Below are 17,159 nucleotides of genomic sequence, written 5' to 3' on the forward strand. Positions count from 1 at the left end.
GCGGTTGGAACAAAAGGGTCTGGCAGGTGCCACATGCTGCAGCGTGTTGGTACCTGGGCTGTGTGCTCTGTCTTTAGGGTCCCCTCAGCGCTACCAGGTTTGGAGCTGGGACTGGGCAGCATTACCCCCCACTTCTGTGTTTAGGGGTGCCTTGTCCTTTCAGCTTCGCTGCCTTCCCCATGCACCCAGCCCTGCTCCACCAGTACCAGCTGCAGCAGCATGTTTTTTCCCCTTCCAGCCATGGCTGATCCCACGTGGGGATGTGGTGGCCTCAGCTCAGTAACCCTGTACATTACAGCCCATCACAGCCTTTGGCTGCTGGAGCTTGCTGAAAAGGCAGCGCTAGGGGCTGGGTGAAATGCTGCAAGCCAGGTATTAGCTGCTTGGGGAGCCTGGGCAGGCTGGGCTGGGAAGAACCACCCTGGTTATCTGTGCTAGTGCCCAGAGCTGGGCACGGGAGGACAGCAAATGCTGTAGGGGTCTGGGGGGGATGCAGCCAAGGGAGCCCCTGTGAAGCAGCTTCTGGTGCTTCTGTGCCTCTAGCCTGGTCTCTAGGCATGGGGATGTTGTAAGGGCTATCTGCCTCCTCAGAAGAGGATAGGGAAACACCAGAACTTTTGGTTTGCTCCAGAGGAGCAAGAGCAGCTGGGTAGAGGCAGAAGGAGATGAAAGGGAGAGGGCCCAGGCTGGGGAGGGTAAGATATGGCCCAGCTGCTGGATGGATCCTGCTCCCTGGGCCTGGTAGGGTGGCTCTTCCTGGGGCACAGCAGTGACACCCCCACACAGGATAACACCGGAGCAGCCCTGGAGGTTGAGGGGTGCTGCCAGAGGGTTTACAGATGGCACTGGGGAAGCAGAGAGCCCCTGGGGAAGGTTTCCCTGGCAGCTGCTTACTGCCCATACCTCAGTGCCCTTCTGCAGTGATGGGGGGTTTTGGTCACAAGGCTCCAAATCTTCATGACAGTGACGAGATCGATAGGAGCAATGTGGGACTGGGGCTGTGCCTCATAGAACAGCAGAGCTGCTGGGGAAACCCCTGTGCAGGAGGGAAGCCTCCCCAGCCTCGCCATCCTCAGCAGCGCAGAGCTTGGCCAGATTAAGTGGATGCTGTTACCATGGTGATGGTGCCCACAGAGGAGAAATGGGGTCTGGTGTTTTCCTTGCATACAAGGATGCCGGGACTGGGGATGATGCTGGCTGGGACAGAGCTGTCAGGGATGCAGCCATCCACAGTTCCCCTGTTCCACTGGGGAAACCCCTCTCCAAGCTCTCCCTGGCTAGGGCACATGTCTGATCACAGCCAGGCTCTGCTGAGCCAAAGGACAAACTTCCATGTCCTGCAACCCCCCCAGATTGTGCTGTGTCCCCAGAGTCCAGTGCCCCCACCCCGGTCCCCTGTCCTGCTACAAGAAGGGACCTGGATGTCTGCATTAGCAGTGCCCTTGGGAGGCTGAGCTCCCTCAGCAGTCTCATGCTCCTTGTGAAAGGGTCCTAAGAGGGGCCTGAATTCACATCAGAGCTTTCCAACACACACATCTGAATGTCCCAGCTCTGTCTGCAAGGGCCCTGCCAGCCAGGGACAGTGACTGAGGTTACAAAGGGGTTGCTTCTCCTTTTCCTCTCAGGTTTGCAGCCCAGGACAGAAGACCTCAAGACCTCACCCTCTCTTCACAGAATGATGAAATCATAGGGGGTGGAGGCACTGACAGCCATCCTGAAATGAAAGAACGCAAGGGACACAGCAAAGCCTCCAGGTAGAAGAGCCTGTGGCAGTCCAGTCTTCCCTTGCCTGGAGCCTGCTAAGCGTGAGTAATACTGATTTGGATGAAGTTAATGTGTGATGAGTTTATTGCTGCACCTCTAGCATGTCTCATTTAACTCTCCCAGCCTTCGCAGTGATGGGGTTGCTGCAGGATATTGTAAGCAGGGCTGTCCTGTGTCTGGTTCAGGTGGTGAGGGTTTGCAGGTACTAGAGCAGCACTACATGATGTTTGCAGGCCGGCAGCAGTGTTACTGGTGCACTTGTGTGCTGAACAAAAGGGTCATGGATAAACTGCTATCGTGACCAACCTCCTATGGGCAGAGCATGCTGCAGCATCCCCTTAGCCAGTGGCCACTTGGCAGCTGACTGAAGGTGGGATGTCCTGAGACAGCCGGGTTGGGGAACAGAATTTCCTCCTAAGAGATTACCAAAGAAAAATGGTGTCTGCTCTAAATTGCAGCCCTATGGGAGCCAGCTGTCCGGGCCACTGTCCCTAAAGAGAGGAAGGCCTGGAGGAAAGGCAGTGTGTGGTAGGAGAAGGTTGGGAAACAGGATCTGAAATTGGGAAGAACTGGAAAAAGTTGATTCTCAATTACTAAAAGACAGGGAATAGGTTATTGTCCTAGTGTAAGTGCTGCAGCCCCACCTGTGGAAATGAGTCAGGCACCTGTGCATGGAGGGAGTCCTGATCAGAGAATCTCTCTCAGCTGGTGGGGAACTCTCCCCCCGCAGCCAGGTGGCCCAGTAGCACTCAGAGTAGGCTGAATCCTTCTTTTGTCCCACTCATGGCATTTTAGTTTGTCTCCCTGCACTCTACCACACTCAGGCTTTTCCAAAGGGAGGTGTACAGTCTGGATCTGTGGGTGTTTGCCACCCTTTCACTCTTACGCTCATGTTCTTCTTGCCACTTCTACACATTGTGCCTGCCAAGGGTTGGCTTTCCTTTTCCGAACCCACTGGTGCTGTCTGCTGCCTCTGCCCTGTCAGCTCTGCACGTTTGCTTGCTAGGCTGATTGTCCCCTTGACTTCCAGGGTGTCCCATCACACTGGAGAGCTGGCACGCTTTTTTGGAGGCAGGAATTTTGCTGTGTCTGCTTATGGAAGGTTCTAGAGAGTCACACTGCAGTTCAAGATTTGGCTTTTAAGAGTCACAGGCTGCAGGGGTGTGAACTCACATGTAGTAAGGGGAGACGTAACCTGGCTGAAGCCTATGCTGGATTAGGGGAGACCTGGCCCCACAGAAGAGCTGTAATGTTTGAATGTTTTAGGCAAAGGGTAGTTTAGTTAAATCCAGCTGAGCCCCTACAGGAATGCTTTTGTTTGAGATGAACAGTCATTTGCTGTGAGTTAGTTTAAATCCAGTCTCAATTCATCTTAAGACAGGCAGCTGTTCTTAATGGGAAAAAGCCTGGTAGTGTTGCGTTTGGGGCATCCTCTCGCTTCTGTGTCGGAAGCCGAAGTGCTCTCAAGGCAAGCCACGCTAGGCATGAAAACCCGCGAGTCTGCAGCTCGAGTTATTTACTGAGCTGCTACTAGCAAGGAAGCATCACTGATGTTAGCCTCTTTAACAGAGGCTGAAGAGAAACAATTTACTCGCTTCCAGGAGGATGCAAAGCTGGTGGCGGTGGGTTTGCGGTGCCGCTTGCCTTGCGGCGGGTCACCGCTGCCCTCTAGTGTCCCCGTCCCGCACTGCCCCCGCGCAGGGTGCACGGCTCTCGGCAGGGGTTACTTCTGCCTGTCTTAAAATGGGCTACCCGATGAACACCTCGTTACACCCTCGCTTCCTCATCTGTCTTGATGTGCAAAGGAAGTAGCGCAGCAAATTATCTGGGCTAGCCTAGTAAGAAATGCTCCCTTTTCACGCTAGAGGTTAGTAAGCAGAGGGTAGGGTTTGGGTTTTTTCTGTATCCACTCTGCCTGTCTGCGTCTTGGATGTGCCTCATGTGCCTTGTGACACTCTCAGCTTCATGGTTAACGCCCTGGTTCCCTACTTCTCTCCTGTATGCAGATGCATGTGCAGCCCAGTTCTAGCATGGCTAGGAAGTCCCTGAGCAGCCGCAGGGTCACGGCACTCCCTCAGGGTTCCCACCAGTTCCCACCCCAGACCTCGGTGTGGCTGCAACAGGAGGATCTGACCAGCAAAATAGGGGGTGGGGGTGGAGCAGGGGCTGTAAGACAATGCAAGATCTTGTACTCCTGTTAGTAGAGGTCAGGACAAGGAGTGATCTAATGCACCCAAGAACACGGGACATAAGTAACTGGGGAAAGTGACGAAGAGGCTGATGACCAGTGTGAATCTCTAGTATTGAAAGTGTTTGGAGTTCGCATGAGGGTAACAGTAAGGGTATCAATTACTGCACTTTAAAATCCATACACAGAAAGGGCTATATTCAAAGAATGAGAACATTATTTTTTTGTGATTTTACTGGTTTACTAAGGCTGTATTTCAGTGATTAAAAACCTTTCCTTCTGATGCTTGCTTGTTAGAAGGTGATACTTTTGCTACTGAGCTTTGAAATGGAGGTGAGTTAGCCAGAAAGATACTGCACGCTCAGTGGTTGTGCAAGGGCGAGGTGGGCCAGACTCCCAAACCACAACAAAAAAGGAGCAAGTAAAATTCCAAGCCTGGTCACCATAGTGACTGGGGGGAGGGCGGGCCCCAAAAAGTATAGGATTAATTAAAAACAGAACAAACTCTCCAAGCAGACCAGAATTTGATTGGATTAAAAAAAGTGTATTGGATGTCCAATACAAAATAATAAACATGAAGGTATTAAAAAAAGCCATAGAGTATACAGCAAATACTACAGAAAAGCAAAAAAATTTGTACAGAAAGGTAGACATCTACAGCAGTCCTCAAAATTATTCTACATGAGAATCATAAAACAATATACAAGTTTGGTTTTTTCCCCAAATGTCTCTGAGGGAAGCTGTCACTTAACAGCTTGACTATGACACTACAAGGATACACAATGTTCCAAATTTAAAATCACAGGATATGTAAGAAAACGTAGCATTAAAATGTGAAAAAGTGCAATACAGATTGTACACTGAATTGAATAAATGTTTTTTCTTTTAGTTTAACCTTAAAAAACCAACTTTGAACAGTTGTTTTATCATTAAAAATATTCCCCCTCCCCAATTTCAATGACAATATTAACATTCATGGTGTTTACATAAGTAATATTCACAAAGACCCACCAGTTAAGAATACTGTGTATGTATGATGGTATTTCTTTGGGTATAGGTAAAAAATAGGCAAAGGAAAACATGCACTCCCTCCTTTCAGGACAGGGTGCGTACTTTATTATTTAAATACATATTCTGTAGCTTATTTTGCCCTGAATTGTATTGATTAAAAGTCCAAACATCAATTATCTAGGTGGCCCACAGTGCTCCAATTAATTTGATTCCCTCCCCCCCTCAAATAATAAATAAACCCAGCAAATGTCCTAGAAATGACAACACAGAGTCCAGGAAAAGAAAGGAAGTAAAGCTACAACATAAACCCCTGCTGCTCTCCAGGATGATTCATCAGCTCTCCTTTCTCTCAGTGACAGGGACTATGAAAATGGGCTGAGCTCTAGTTTTAGTCAAATGGATAAAAGAAAATACATGAAGCAAAGTTTCTGGGTTTTTATTTAAATTTAAGAAGGTTACAGTATTTTCTCTTAATGTTCCTACAGGTACAGCCACCTAGCAGAGGCACTGTGCGCTACAGCAGCAGCGCCCCGCACCTGAAATGCTTGGTACCTGCGTGTCCCCCATCGGTATCACTGAGCATCTGAGATCACAAACCTGACTGCTCAGAAGGAACAGATTCTCCATCTGAATCATCAGTAAGGTTTGAGTTTCCTTTCATCTTAAAAATGGAATTGCACACAAGTTTGTTAGGCAGCTGGGTACTGGTTTTTTTTTTCCTTCCTTTTTTTTCTTAAAATACTGTCCCTCTTTCTATGCCTTTCTATTCCTCCTTGTGGCGTTTGGCAGAACCAGGCAATCATACAAGGGGAAAAAAAAACCCTTTTCCTTCCCCTTCTATGGGAGCTCCCTTTTAACTTTCCTTCCTTTCTAGTCAGATATGTGATCAGCACCCGAGTCGCTAATACTGGTTTTCTTTTCAAATGGTTTCAAAAGTGTAAAAAATACATTTTTGCCTTGCTTACATCTCTGAAGAATCCTTAAGAGAAGGATTCTTGTTTAAATGGCCTGGGATACAGAAACTGCACTGGGGTTGGACTTGCGGCTGAAGGATCCTGTGGACATGTAGTGTTCTCAGAAGTAAGATATGGTATGTGCTGATGAGAAGAGGTTCACAGTTCTCTGCTTCTGGGAGGTCCAGGTAGCTCAAACCTAAGCACCACCAGCAGAGAAGTGTTGTGCACTGCTGTCTGTGCTAAGCTCTTCATGCTGAATGAGCGCTCAATCTGCACTTGAAAGTTTCATGATGTGATCTTCAAATTAACAACAAAATAGAGCACTGTTGCCAAAAGAAGCTGTAGTGTCATCTAAACATAAGGAACCCTACTTTACAGGAGGAATTTTTTAATGTTTCTAAATAAGACTCTCACTGCAATTCAGTAACCAGAGACACAGTATGCTGAAGTTACAAGGAAGGATGTTACAGAAGATGCTTTCATTTTCTTCAGTCTTTCAAGTCAATGTAGAAAGACAGGAAAACAACAATAATGAAACCTCCCACTGGATCCCCTCCCCTTCCCCATCTACTTTTCCCCACTCAAAATATTGAAACTGCACAAAAAGCGACAAACAAGCCTTTCAAATTACATTTCAATTCAATTCAAACAGACTGGTAATCTCACAGTGATGAGAGGAGAAAGTCAGGCTTTTAATAATTATAATATAAAAAAATAAAAAGAAGCTTACAAATAGCAGTGCAGCATCCCAAAAGGCCATGGATTAACTGCCAGAAGGGGACATAATTATACGCAGAATAAAAAACAAAACAGAACAACCCACGCTGGCAATGATTTTTCATACACAATAGAACAAGCAGTCAAACGTCAGTCTAGGCTGTGGAAAAACAACAGTTTCTCTTTTTTTTTTAACAATATTTTTTTCTTTTTTATAAAAAAAGATAAAATAAAAACACAAATAAAATTGTACATAAATGCGAATGTCCAACACTGAAAAAGGCAGGGCAATCACACCACTGAGACAAAACCTGATCAGAAAAAAATAAAAACCAAACCAGTGAAGTCCACTTTTTTTCCTTTTATCTGGATGCTGGATTTCAGGCTGATGCGTCCCATCCTGCATGGTCTCAGCACGTAAATGGAATTCCACTTGGCAATGACTTCATTGCAGGACAATGACAAGAAAGGTCATCTCTCTTTGACCAGCTGTAGCACAGATGCACTGGTTGGTTCGTTTGCTTTCTGTGTATGTTCTCATGTGCTGTCCCTCTTTCTGTTTTTTTTTGTTTGTTTTTTCTTTATTTTTTTTCTCCCTCTGTACAATTCCTTGTGTTCCAAGGCTGAGTCCCAAGACTTGTGAAGCTGTCTGGAGTCATGTCCTGGTGAAGGTGGTCATGCTGTAGTGATGGCATTAAGGTCCTTCATAAGTCCTTCCAGGTGGGCCATCTCTTTGGTCAGCTCATCCGGTTCATAATTCTGTGGCAGATGTAAAGAATTATTGACAAGATTACTTGCTTCCTTTAATAGACGGACAGAATAAGAAGAAATTGTCAGTGATTCTAGTGTAACTGTGACCCTGGCACATAAATAAGCAGAAGCAGATTTAGCAACAGTTGCGGGAATTAATAACTTGACTCTTATTTTAAGTGCAGACCTTTTTCATAGAATAGTTTGGTTGGAAGAGACCCTTAAGATCACCGAGTCCAACTGTTAACCTAATGCCGCCAAGTTACTTACGTCGGGTCACCCACTGACATCCCCACTCGGCCCTGGGGCAGCCCCCCAGCCTGGGTGCAGTGCTGCTGCAGGCCCCCACCTCCCCAGCCACACTGCCTGGTCCTGCCCACACTCCTTGGCAAGCTGAATGTCTTTGTTTCGGGTGTTGTTTTTTTTTTTTTTTTCCCAATAGTGATTCATGATTTCACTGAAATTTAAGACTGTGATCATCTTATCTGTTTTCCTTGTATCAATTCCTGCTTCAAGATAACAGCCTCCTTTGAACAAAAGGAAGATATTTTTAAAAAACCTTCCCAATTTAATTGGAAAAAAGGTCAAAGCAAGCACTTCAGTAAAATGGTTTTGATAATCATTATGCTTGCTAAATTCATACTCCCTTGTCTAGCTCAACTGTCTGGCTTCAGCTACAGTGAACAGCTATCACTCTGTTATCTGTGCATCTATGTAGATAGATAACCACGGATTAGTTAATCTTAAAACATTTTCTAAGATGACCAAGTCTTTCCCAGTACTGTGCAGTTCCTGGAGCATTTCTCCAAACCCTCTTTGCTCTTCCAGCGCCACTTTCACTGAAGGCAAGCTGGGCTGCCTATGGTATTCCCGTACCAGCTCTGCTAATGCCGAATCAGAAGCAACACAACTCCTCTCCTGCTTGATAGTTTCTGCTCTATGTATTTAAGGTCCATTATTAGACCTTCTAGTACTGAAGCTACTGCTCAGCTGCCTGCATACCATACACCTGAAGTCCTTCCCAGAGTGGAGCCCTCGACCCTGACTGCAATCTCACTTCCTTTGCTTTCAGATACAAACTTTTTTCTTTAATTTAAATAGAAATGAATGCAGCAGGCACTTTCCAGTTTACCAAGCAACCTAGACTGTACTAGAAAATTCATCTCTGTCCTGTGTCTAACACATTATCTGCCAACTACTGACAATGATAAATAGCAGCAAGCTGGAAGTACTCAGACTCATTCCTACAGGCTCTCATAAAACCAGAATCAATTCAAATCACTACCTCATCCTGATTTTTAAAACTCATACTTATAACTAATATTTAGTATGCTGTAATGACTTTATCTTATAACAACTTATTAATGCCTATAATTAAATATTCCAGATTTGTTGATGAATAAACTAGTGACTGTATCTTTCGTACCAAGCAAAAGAAAGAATAAAGTAGAAGTGACAACCAGACAGAAGGGCAAAAGTGCACCAAATCAAGCATGCATACAGTTTCTAGACCAGCGCATACAGAAATAAAATCAAGAGGGTAACAAAACCAAAGGACAGTAAGGAAACAAGAAAAAAAGGAAAAAATAATTAAAACCAAGCATTTCCTGTAGCAGTAATACAATAGCTAATACAGTACTTCTTGGCTTGCAATTTGAAAGGAAAACAGCTCTTCCAGCATCTGACACCCAAAACATCCTTGCTTCTTAAAAGCTATTTCTAAAAGACCAACAGTTGGTTGTATTTTTCCCCCAGTCAGAACACTTTCATATGAGTATCTAAAAACATGTTTGGGATGATAGCTTTAAACATTTTGGCATTCGTGCTAAATTTCCATCTGCAATGACACTCTGGATGCTCTGCAGCAGCACAGGAAGCTGCAGCTGCGTGACTTTAATGGGATCCAGGCACAGTACGCTTGCAAAACAGACGGCAATAAATGACATCTCAACACGAGCATGAACACATCTTAAGCTGCACAGAAGAGCAAAAGGCACTGTTGGAGGCCTTCAGCTCCATGAACAAAGATGCTCTTTACATCAAGATAAGCAGGCAAAAAACAGATGTGCAGGGCACTTCTACAGCTCCAGTACGGAGGCCTGCATATAGAAGCCCAAGCCACAAACCAAAGCTCCATTAGGCACTACGTACTGCAGAGAACGAAAAGACTAGGGCTATAGATGGCATCTGTCTTTCCTCTTGTAATTGCGAAAGGCTCGCAGAAACCAGAGCAGTGAGCACGAGTCAAGAAAGGAAGTCCCAGAGAACATTACTCTGTGTTCAGCTAGTGGCATCAGCTCAGCCAAAATACTGTCAGAGGTTTTTCAGTGTTTGACTGCATGGGCTTTGTGGACTGGAATAGGTGGAAGCACTGCATCTGTTTAGTGTTGTGTAATTAGGAAGGAAGGTATTGCTCTTCAGTAATTTTCAGATTTAGAAAGCACTACTAGTACTTGCCATTTAAGTGCTTATTCTCTGAATTTACTGCCTTGTGTAGAAGGTATTTGCACTACATTTTTTTAATATGGGTTAACAGGCAATGGCACTTGGTGGAAGTCAGCAGCCTTGTTATCCTCTGCCTTCACAAGTCTCATGCAGACATTACTAAAGATTACAGGTATCACACAAGGAGAGATTCGCCACAGTTTGATAAGCACTGCCAAAGAAAGCCCCTGGCAGTGTAAGAGTACCTACGCTTTCCGAGTCCTCAAGCATCCTGGTGGTCTCCTGCACATCAGGGGCACTGGGGACTACCACTGGCATAGGAGGTCGGGTTCTTCCTAAAGTCCCAATCGATGCAGTCTTCACTGAGTGAACTGGATGGTTAGAAGCGTAAAATAAATTGTTATATAGTCATGCCTCGGTTAATTAGTTCTTTTGCCTATTCAGAAAGTTCTTGAAAGTAGGAGAATAAAAAGGATTCTATTAGATGAAAAATAACACTTCAGATTACAGAGTGCTGAATTTGAATCTTTGCCTGGTTTATCTGTGTACATAAAAGGAAAGGGTCTTGAAAATTATACCAGCAAAATTCACTCCAGCCTCTGACATTTCCTTTGATGCCGAAGTCTACCCCCTGCCCCTTATGGAGCTTCTCTCATTTTCCTCTAAAATTGCCTTTTTCTCTTTTTGGCAAGTGTGTCTTGCCAGTTTTCCCCTGCTCACCTTGCTGAGTCAATAATGGTGTGCTTGGCAATGCAGGGTCGTACGTGGAACCAGCTGGTGGAACTGCCGGCACCGCAAAACTCTTCAGCGGGTGGGAAGGACGGACATGTGCCGTGGGGAGGTTCTGAGCCGAGTCCTCCTCTTGTGCATTAGCCAGGTAAGACCCTGTGGTGCCTTCAGGATCCTGGTGGTCAGCACAGGTCTGAGACGAGGAAGCCGGCATGGTGTCTGTGCTAGGTGTATTTCGAACAGATTCTACAAGAGACCAACAAATCAACAACAACAAAAAAAAGTTGTTTAACAGAAACTTTCTCTGTGGTCAGACGGAAACAAAACAGTAGTTTGCAAGCACCTTTTCCATAAGCCAAGAAGTGAATTCACAGATTCTGTTTTAAGTGAATTCACTGTCCTGTTTTAAGGTGAATGGCAACAGCTGTCTAATAACAAAATAAGCTTGAGCACTGAACGACTCCCCAGGCATAATACCAAATCTATAGTTTTGCAATGAAAACAGGTACATGTACTAAGACCCAGATAAACAGCATGGAACATAAATCTTCATTCTTCACTTCACCCTTGAGTATTTCACAGTATTGACATTCTTAAATAGGTATACATTAAGCATATATCACTGTAGTGCATACAGAAGAACCACATTTTTTTCTGAGGTATGAGTTGAAATCCCTTTATTTGCTGAACGCTAAAATGAAATCACAGGGTTCATTTGTTTGTCTGCAGCAGGCTCCTCCCTGATCTCAGAGAACAATAAGACAGTATCTTGAGTTTAGGGCACTGTGATCCTACTCGGACAACATTCAGGAAAAGATCTGGCTTGTGAGATCTGTCACTTCAGCAGTATAAACAGAACAAGGGAAACCTCTGCCTCGAACATATCATCTGCCTGTGTAATTGCAGCCTTGTGAGTTGTTTTCATAAGAAAACAGGAAACAACGCTGTTGGCTGTGGCACCTCAATTAAAGCATAGACCTTCAATTGGACAAGCTCAGAATTCACTTCATCTCAAGATGTTACCTACATGCAATTTAGCAATATTGTGCTCTGGAATTTTTCAGACCACTGGAGACATTACAGAAACTATTGCAAATGATTGTGCTTCAAGCCTGAAAACACTGCACAGAAATCACTGCAATTTTCTGGGTGCTTCAGGAAGATTAACTAATGTCAGCTCTCAGTAGCAAAGTCTGGACTTTTGTCCTCTCTTGGTTTTAAACAAAACCGATTAGGGAAAAAGTTAGTTACCATATTAAGTAGCTCAAATTAGATTAGTTCTCATGTTTCAGGCTCCAGGGCTGAAGATTTCAGAACAAGAAATCTTGGTATATGAAGTTGTATACAAAACATTAAACCTCCTTTTCCAAGGACATTGTCATGGATCTCAAAATCTGATCTACAGAAAACTCAACCTATCAAGGATTCTGCCGGTATTTAAACTGATCACTGCCTCTCATGGAACACACAACGGTGACTGACCAAGTTAAGCTTCAGGCTTTGATTTCCACATGTTTCACTCATTGTTCCATTATAAGCAAAATCTATCTGATCATTTATATCTCACCTGTGGAATTGGCCCTGTCTGAATGGGACATGGATGTGCCAATCGGCCACGGGTTGACCTGGTGATGGAGATAGCTGCGAGTTGGAGAAGCGAGGCTGCCGGAGTGGAAATGATGGTGAGGGTTATCGAGTGAATGGATGGGATGAGCACTAATCACAGCTGTGAATGAATATAAGACAGAAAAATGCTTAACATACAGACAAGCATGCACATGTACTGAAATGCACCATATCCCTCCCTTCACCCACAAAGCCACCAAACAGGGGAGCCAATGGCCCAGCAGGTTTACAGTGACACCAAGATGATGTATTTTAATATCAGTTTTCCAACTCTGCTCCAGCACTTTAGCTCCCTCCATACCAAGACACAAAACCCCCAAAAGAGGCAAGGCTCTCCGTTTTCCTGTGCAGAAAGTGCATCTCTCTTGGCTGTATCTTGCAGACACTTTCTGTTACACTTGAGAAAAATAAAATTAAGCTCCCTTTATAATTTCCATGTATTTCACACTGTGCTATAAATGTCAGAACTAAGGCAGAAGATAAAGGAGCTCACATTCCAAAATAATTTCTGGTTGTCTTTGAATTTTTAAACATTATAACCAGATGTGGCGTATTTAGTTAATTAAACAATGCAAGACAAACAATAAGAGTAGGGAAGACACCAAAGGCTCCACTTATTCCCTCTGTGCGGACTTTGTAAAGCTCTGCTCCAGTGTGCTCAAACCTAAAGCCTCTTTTTCTCCGCCCCCCCCCCCCCTTTTTTTTAATCTTTCTGTTTTCTTTTTCCTGTTTGAGACACATGAATTTTATACTTAATGTAAATCATCCTTTGCCCTCACCTTTTTGTGGTAACAGCCAAACAAAACCTCACTACTCCCCAGCTGGGAGGAAAAACGTGCGCAGAATTTAGTTCTTATGACTGACTAAAACACTGAACTGCTTAAAATCATACAGAAGAGTCTCAACACAAAAAAATCAGGACGGGAACACCGCCACTAGCACCATAAAGAACAAAAAGGTTGTGGTTGGTTATTTTCTTTTGAACCCTTTCTGGAAATTCTCCAGATGTGCTGCCTATGAAAGTTACTTTCTATGAATGACATGATGCAGAAATCCATCATTATAATTGTGAGTGCAGTTAAGACTTCTTGCACTGATGCATGCGGTCTGAACTCAGAGGCTGACTAAACAAATCTGAACCCTCTGACTTCCTCGCTTCCTGGAAAACAGCCTGTCAGCAGGACAGGATATGTGAATTGATCAGTGGCAGCAATATACTTAGAGATTTTCAGCTATTGGTAATAAACAATTTCTCTCTCCCATTAAGTTACACAACAGAAAGCTAACGCCATTACCTACCTCTTGTAAACAAAGAGCAACTTAACTCTAATACTGAGCAATCAGTAGGTTCTAGATTTAAGTCCTGTGAGACAGCTGTCAAGGGGATGTGAAAAGTCAGGTATTCTCACTAAGAGCTTCCAGCAAAATTAAACCACCACTTTGTCTTCCAGGGAACTGACATGGCAAAATAACCCATAAAAGCTTGGCGATCAGAAATCCAGAGGCAACAGTCAGAGACACTAGGAGCTCTTTTATGTGCCAGCAAGGTAGGAGGCATAAAGATTGTAACGCATAAAATTTTACAGGCATAAACATTTTCATTACTTTATTTGTAGAAACCACTGGTCTACACCTGTGTTTTAGCCAGCATTTGAATCACTTTGAAATATAACGTACGTTAGTACAAAAGACTGCCTATATGCTTTTGCAACCTCAATAAAAAGTCATGCACATATACTAAACCTTTCAAGAAATTTCCTAAAAGCTTGGAGATGAGGAGAAAACCACAAAATCATAGTAGCTCTGAAACATGAGCCAAAGCAGGATCCAGTGAACACGTGGGGAAAACCCATCCCAGTGAGAACGCCAGAAGGTTTACCCTGCCACCTAGCCAGCCACCTTCCACTGCTGCATTTTGCTGACAGTTTGCTGGGTTATGAGACCTAAATCATGTATAGCTTTACAGGTCAAAAAGCAGCATGTTGTATCACCAGTTCTTAATGAAGATCATGGTGCATTATTTACTTCCAAGGAAGAGAAAAGTTCAGGTGAAGAACTGGATAAAGAGAAATTGTTAAGAAAGAAACAGCCCTTTGCTTCCCAATGTCCTTCCAGCATTTTTGTATTCCAGTTGTCAAAGAAGGAAACGACTAGGCACACACCATTACTGTAAACTGTACTAAAATTGAACATACTAAATTATCCTAGTTTAGTATTTAAGAGGTAAATAACTAGGCTTAAATGCTACAGTGGGCAGAGGGAAAAAAAAGCCATAGGAAGGTGTCTGCAGGCACAGGCTTAAACACACCAAATGGTCCTGCCTTCTGCGTTGCTCACTGCAAAAGGGCCTCACACACCAGTGTCAGTTTTTCTGTGCAGCTTCTTCAAAAAGGTATCTAAAGACATTACATTAACGTTTCCACTTACTATAAAATAGAAGACTACAGCTGGAGGCCCTTAGAGCTTTTGCAAACAGGATGAAAAGTCAAACAAAGTCACAAAAACAATCTCAATCCCTAAGGCACCAGATGACCTTGCATATCCTTCCTGACATTTAGTGCATCATGCTAACCTGTCACACTGAGCCAGCTGTGTGTCTGGTTCATTCTTTCTGGGCAAGGCAATATCTAATAAAGAGAGGGAAAACAGAAGCTTTTCAAGTGAACACAGCAGGACTGGTATCAAAAAGATGTCAAAGCTGGGTTTAGTGCTGCCAGGAAATACCATATCCACAACTGTATCTGCTAGCATTATCACATCAGCTTGAATACAATCAAAAGGCAGAACTGGAATATACTACCTCCCTAAAATATGTATCACCGCTGTATGGCTTGTGTGGCCTGCACGCCTCTTAGTCCTCTGTGGGACTGATCACATAAATTGCTAAGTATCTTTCTCACTGAATGACACAGGACGAGGGATACTTCGCTGCGCTCTTTCTGTGAGGCACCCTGCACAATTCAGCAGGGGCTCCTATACGAGTTTATCTTATGTGTGTCCAATACTGCGTTCCATTTAGAGAAAAAACACTTAGAACTGAGTGCAAGGTACGACTTACTGTAGCGTGAATTTGTTACAGGGTCACACAAGTCTGAATTCATCATGTTCTAGCACTCGCCATGGGACATCATCAGGCAATCCTCAGAATCCAATAGCTGCAATATCCCTTGCTAGACACCCATATATGACAGCATGCAAACTTCTAAGAAACTAATCAAGAGTAAAGATTATTAATATAAAATTATCCCCCACTCCTTCCTCATATGCGTAAAACTGGAGAAAACAAGGAGCATCAGGCTACTTATTTTAAAACCAAGAAAAAAGATACTGTCTTGTAAGAAGGTAGTAATACAAGAAAACAGTTGAAAATTCACAAACAGAGCTAGTCAGGTCGTCAGGACACTTGAAAAAGCACGTAAGGGGCCAAGAAAACCAAGCACTCATTTCAGGTAAATAAAGTAAACAGTTAGAAAGTTGAAACGTAACTGACTAGTCTGAATTCGTTCCATAAAACACAGGAGGCCGTGGCAGCAATTACCTGGCTGCAGAGTGCTCAGGAAAGCCTACAGCCCAGCCCCGGCAAGCACTGTAATTTTGCCTCACAGTTCTCACTGCATGTTGCCTTTTGTACTTTTTACTTATGTTCTCAAGTCAGGGTTTCTGCCTAGTTGTTCAGAGGTTTAGCCAAGTCCCTTTCCATCTCAGAGTCATCGTTTGAAAACCTGATATATTAATTCTTAAAGTATTTTGTAATAGTAATTAAAACATATTACTACTGCCTCAACAAAATCTCAGTTCAGCACTTTTGCTCAAATAGTCATTAACTAATAGTGAGATATACAGATAAGAAGTAACAAACCAGACATTCTCCTCATTTAGGAGTCTGCTCTGCCAGACTCGTGAAACCTCACCCTCTGTCAGTGGTCTGTCCACCTTCTGATAAATTTGTATAAAGACCCATTGTGGAGGAAAGCTTCTCATGTACTGCAGGCTTTTGGTATCCTTTCCAAAAGATTCCAGCGTTGCTCCTTCAGGGCCATTCTGCTCAGTAAATCAGGGGACAAGTTGGCACACAGGGACGTCTTGCACTGAGACCTGTGGTGACCTTTTGCCCCAGCTCCCTAATTCTCTCCTACTGGAAGAGCAGCTGAGTTGTTTCTGAAGCTGCTTCTGAGCCACTACCACATTTTAGCATAAATCCATACTGATTTTGGTTTGCCATAGGAGGGTGGATTGTAAACTGCAGCTCGTCAAGAGCTGCTTCACAGAGCTGCCCATGCAGTGGGGACAGCAGTTACGGTTAGCGTTGTGGCAGAAGAGTACGATCACTGCAGATATGGGTGAACATGGTTGTTTAGAAAAGATTAAGCACGCGTCCTGTAAAAATAAATCCTGCCTCACTAATCTCAGAGCTTAAAGACAGTAAATATGTCAATAAAGGGAACCAGCAAATATAATACAGATAAATTTTTAAAAAGGCTCTGACAAGACTCCACTCCAAAGTTAAAACACTAAGTTGCTGCTGAGGGAAAGCTCTTTTACGGATTGAAAGATGGTTACAGATATGAAGCTGAGAGGGGCTCGACAGTCAATTTTCAAGACAGAGGAGAGGAAGCAGGAGATTCCCCAGGTATCAGTGCTGGGACTGGTTTTAACCAATTATCTTTTTCAGTGACCCAGACAAGGAAGCAATCAAAGACATCTTCAAGTTTGTCAATAATATTAAGGTCTTTGGGGTAGTCAAATGCTATTCTGATGTCAAGGAACTCCAGAAGGGCCTCACAAGAGTGCATGAGCGGGCAAAGAGGTGGCAGGTAAACTTCCACAATCACCTGAATGTACAGTAATACACTGAGGGATAAATAAATCCAAACAGTACTTATATGATGCGGGACCTCAGAGCTGCCAGTTACAATTCAGCAAAGAGATTTTGGAAATAGGGTTGACAGATCATTAGCTCAATATGCAACGGC

General features: G+C 43.9%; 1 protein-coding gene across 8 annotated transcripts in view; it reads right to left on the minus strand.

The window, feature by feature from the left end:
- Positions 1 to 5,383: 5,383 nt before the first annotated feature.
- NEO1 (neogenin 1) overlaps positions 5,384 to 17,159 on the minus strand; it is a 212,538-nt gene continuing 200,762 nt past the window's right edge. For 5 of the 8 annotated variants that reach the window (XM_080395150.1, XM_080395148.1, XM_080395145.1 and 2 more), the window contains 4 exons: positions 12,128 to 12,286; positions 10,552 to 10,806; positions 10,081 to 10,202; positions 5,384 to 7,395 (listed from right to left, as the gene is read on the minus strand). In XM_080395150.1, coding sequence (XP_080251276.1) covers positions 7,312 to 7,395; positions 10,081 to 10,202; positions 10,552 to 10,806; positions 12,128 to 12,286 — 620 coding nt within the window. In that variant the 3' untranslated portion in view covers positions 5,384 to 7,311. Of the gene's footprint in view, positions 7,396 to 10,076; positions 10,203 to 10,551; positions 10,807 to 12,127; positions 12,287 to 17,159 lie in introns of all 8 variants that reach the window. The other 3 variants (XM_080395152.1, XM_080395151.1, XM_080395149.1) reach the window with 2 other exon arrangements.

The sequence above is a fragment of the Falco punctatus genome (genome assembly GCF_963210335.1).
Source record: "Falco punctatus genome assembly, chromosome: 7".
NCBI lineage: Eukaryota > Metazoa > Chordata > Aves > Falconiformes > Falconidae > Falco > Falco punctatus.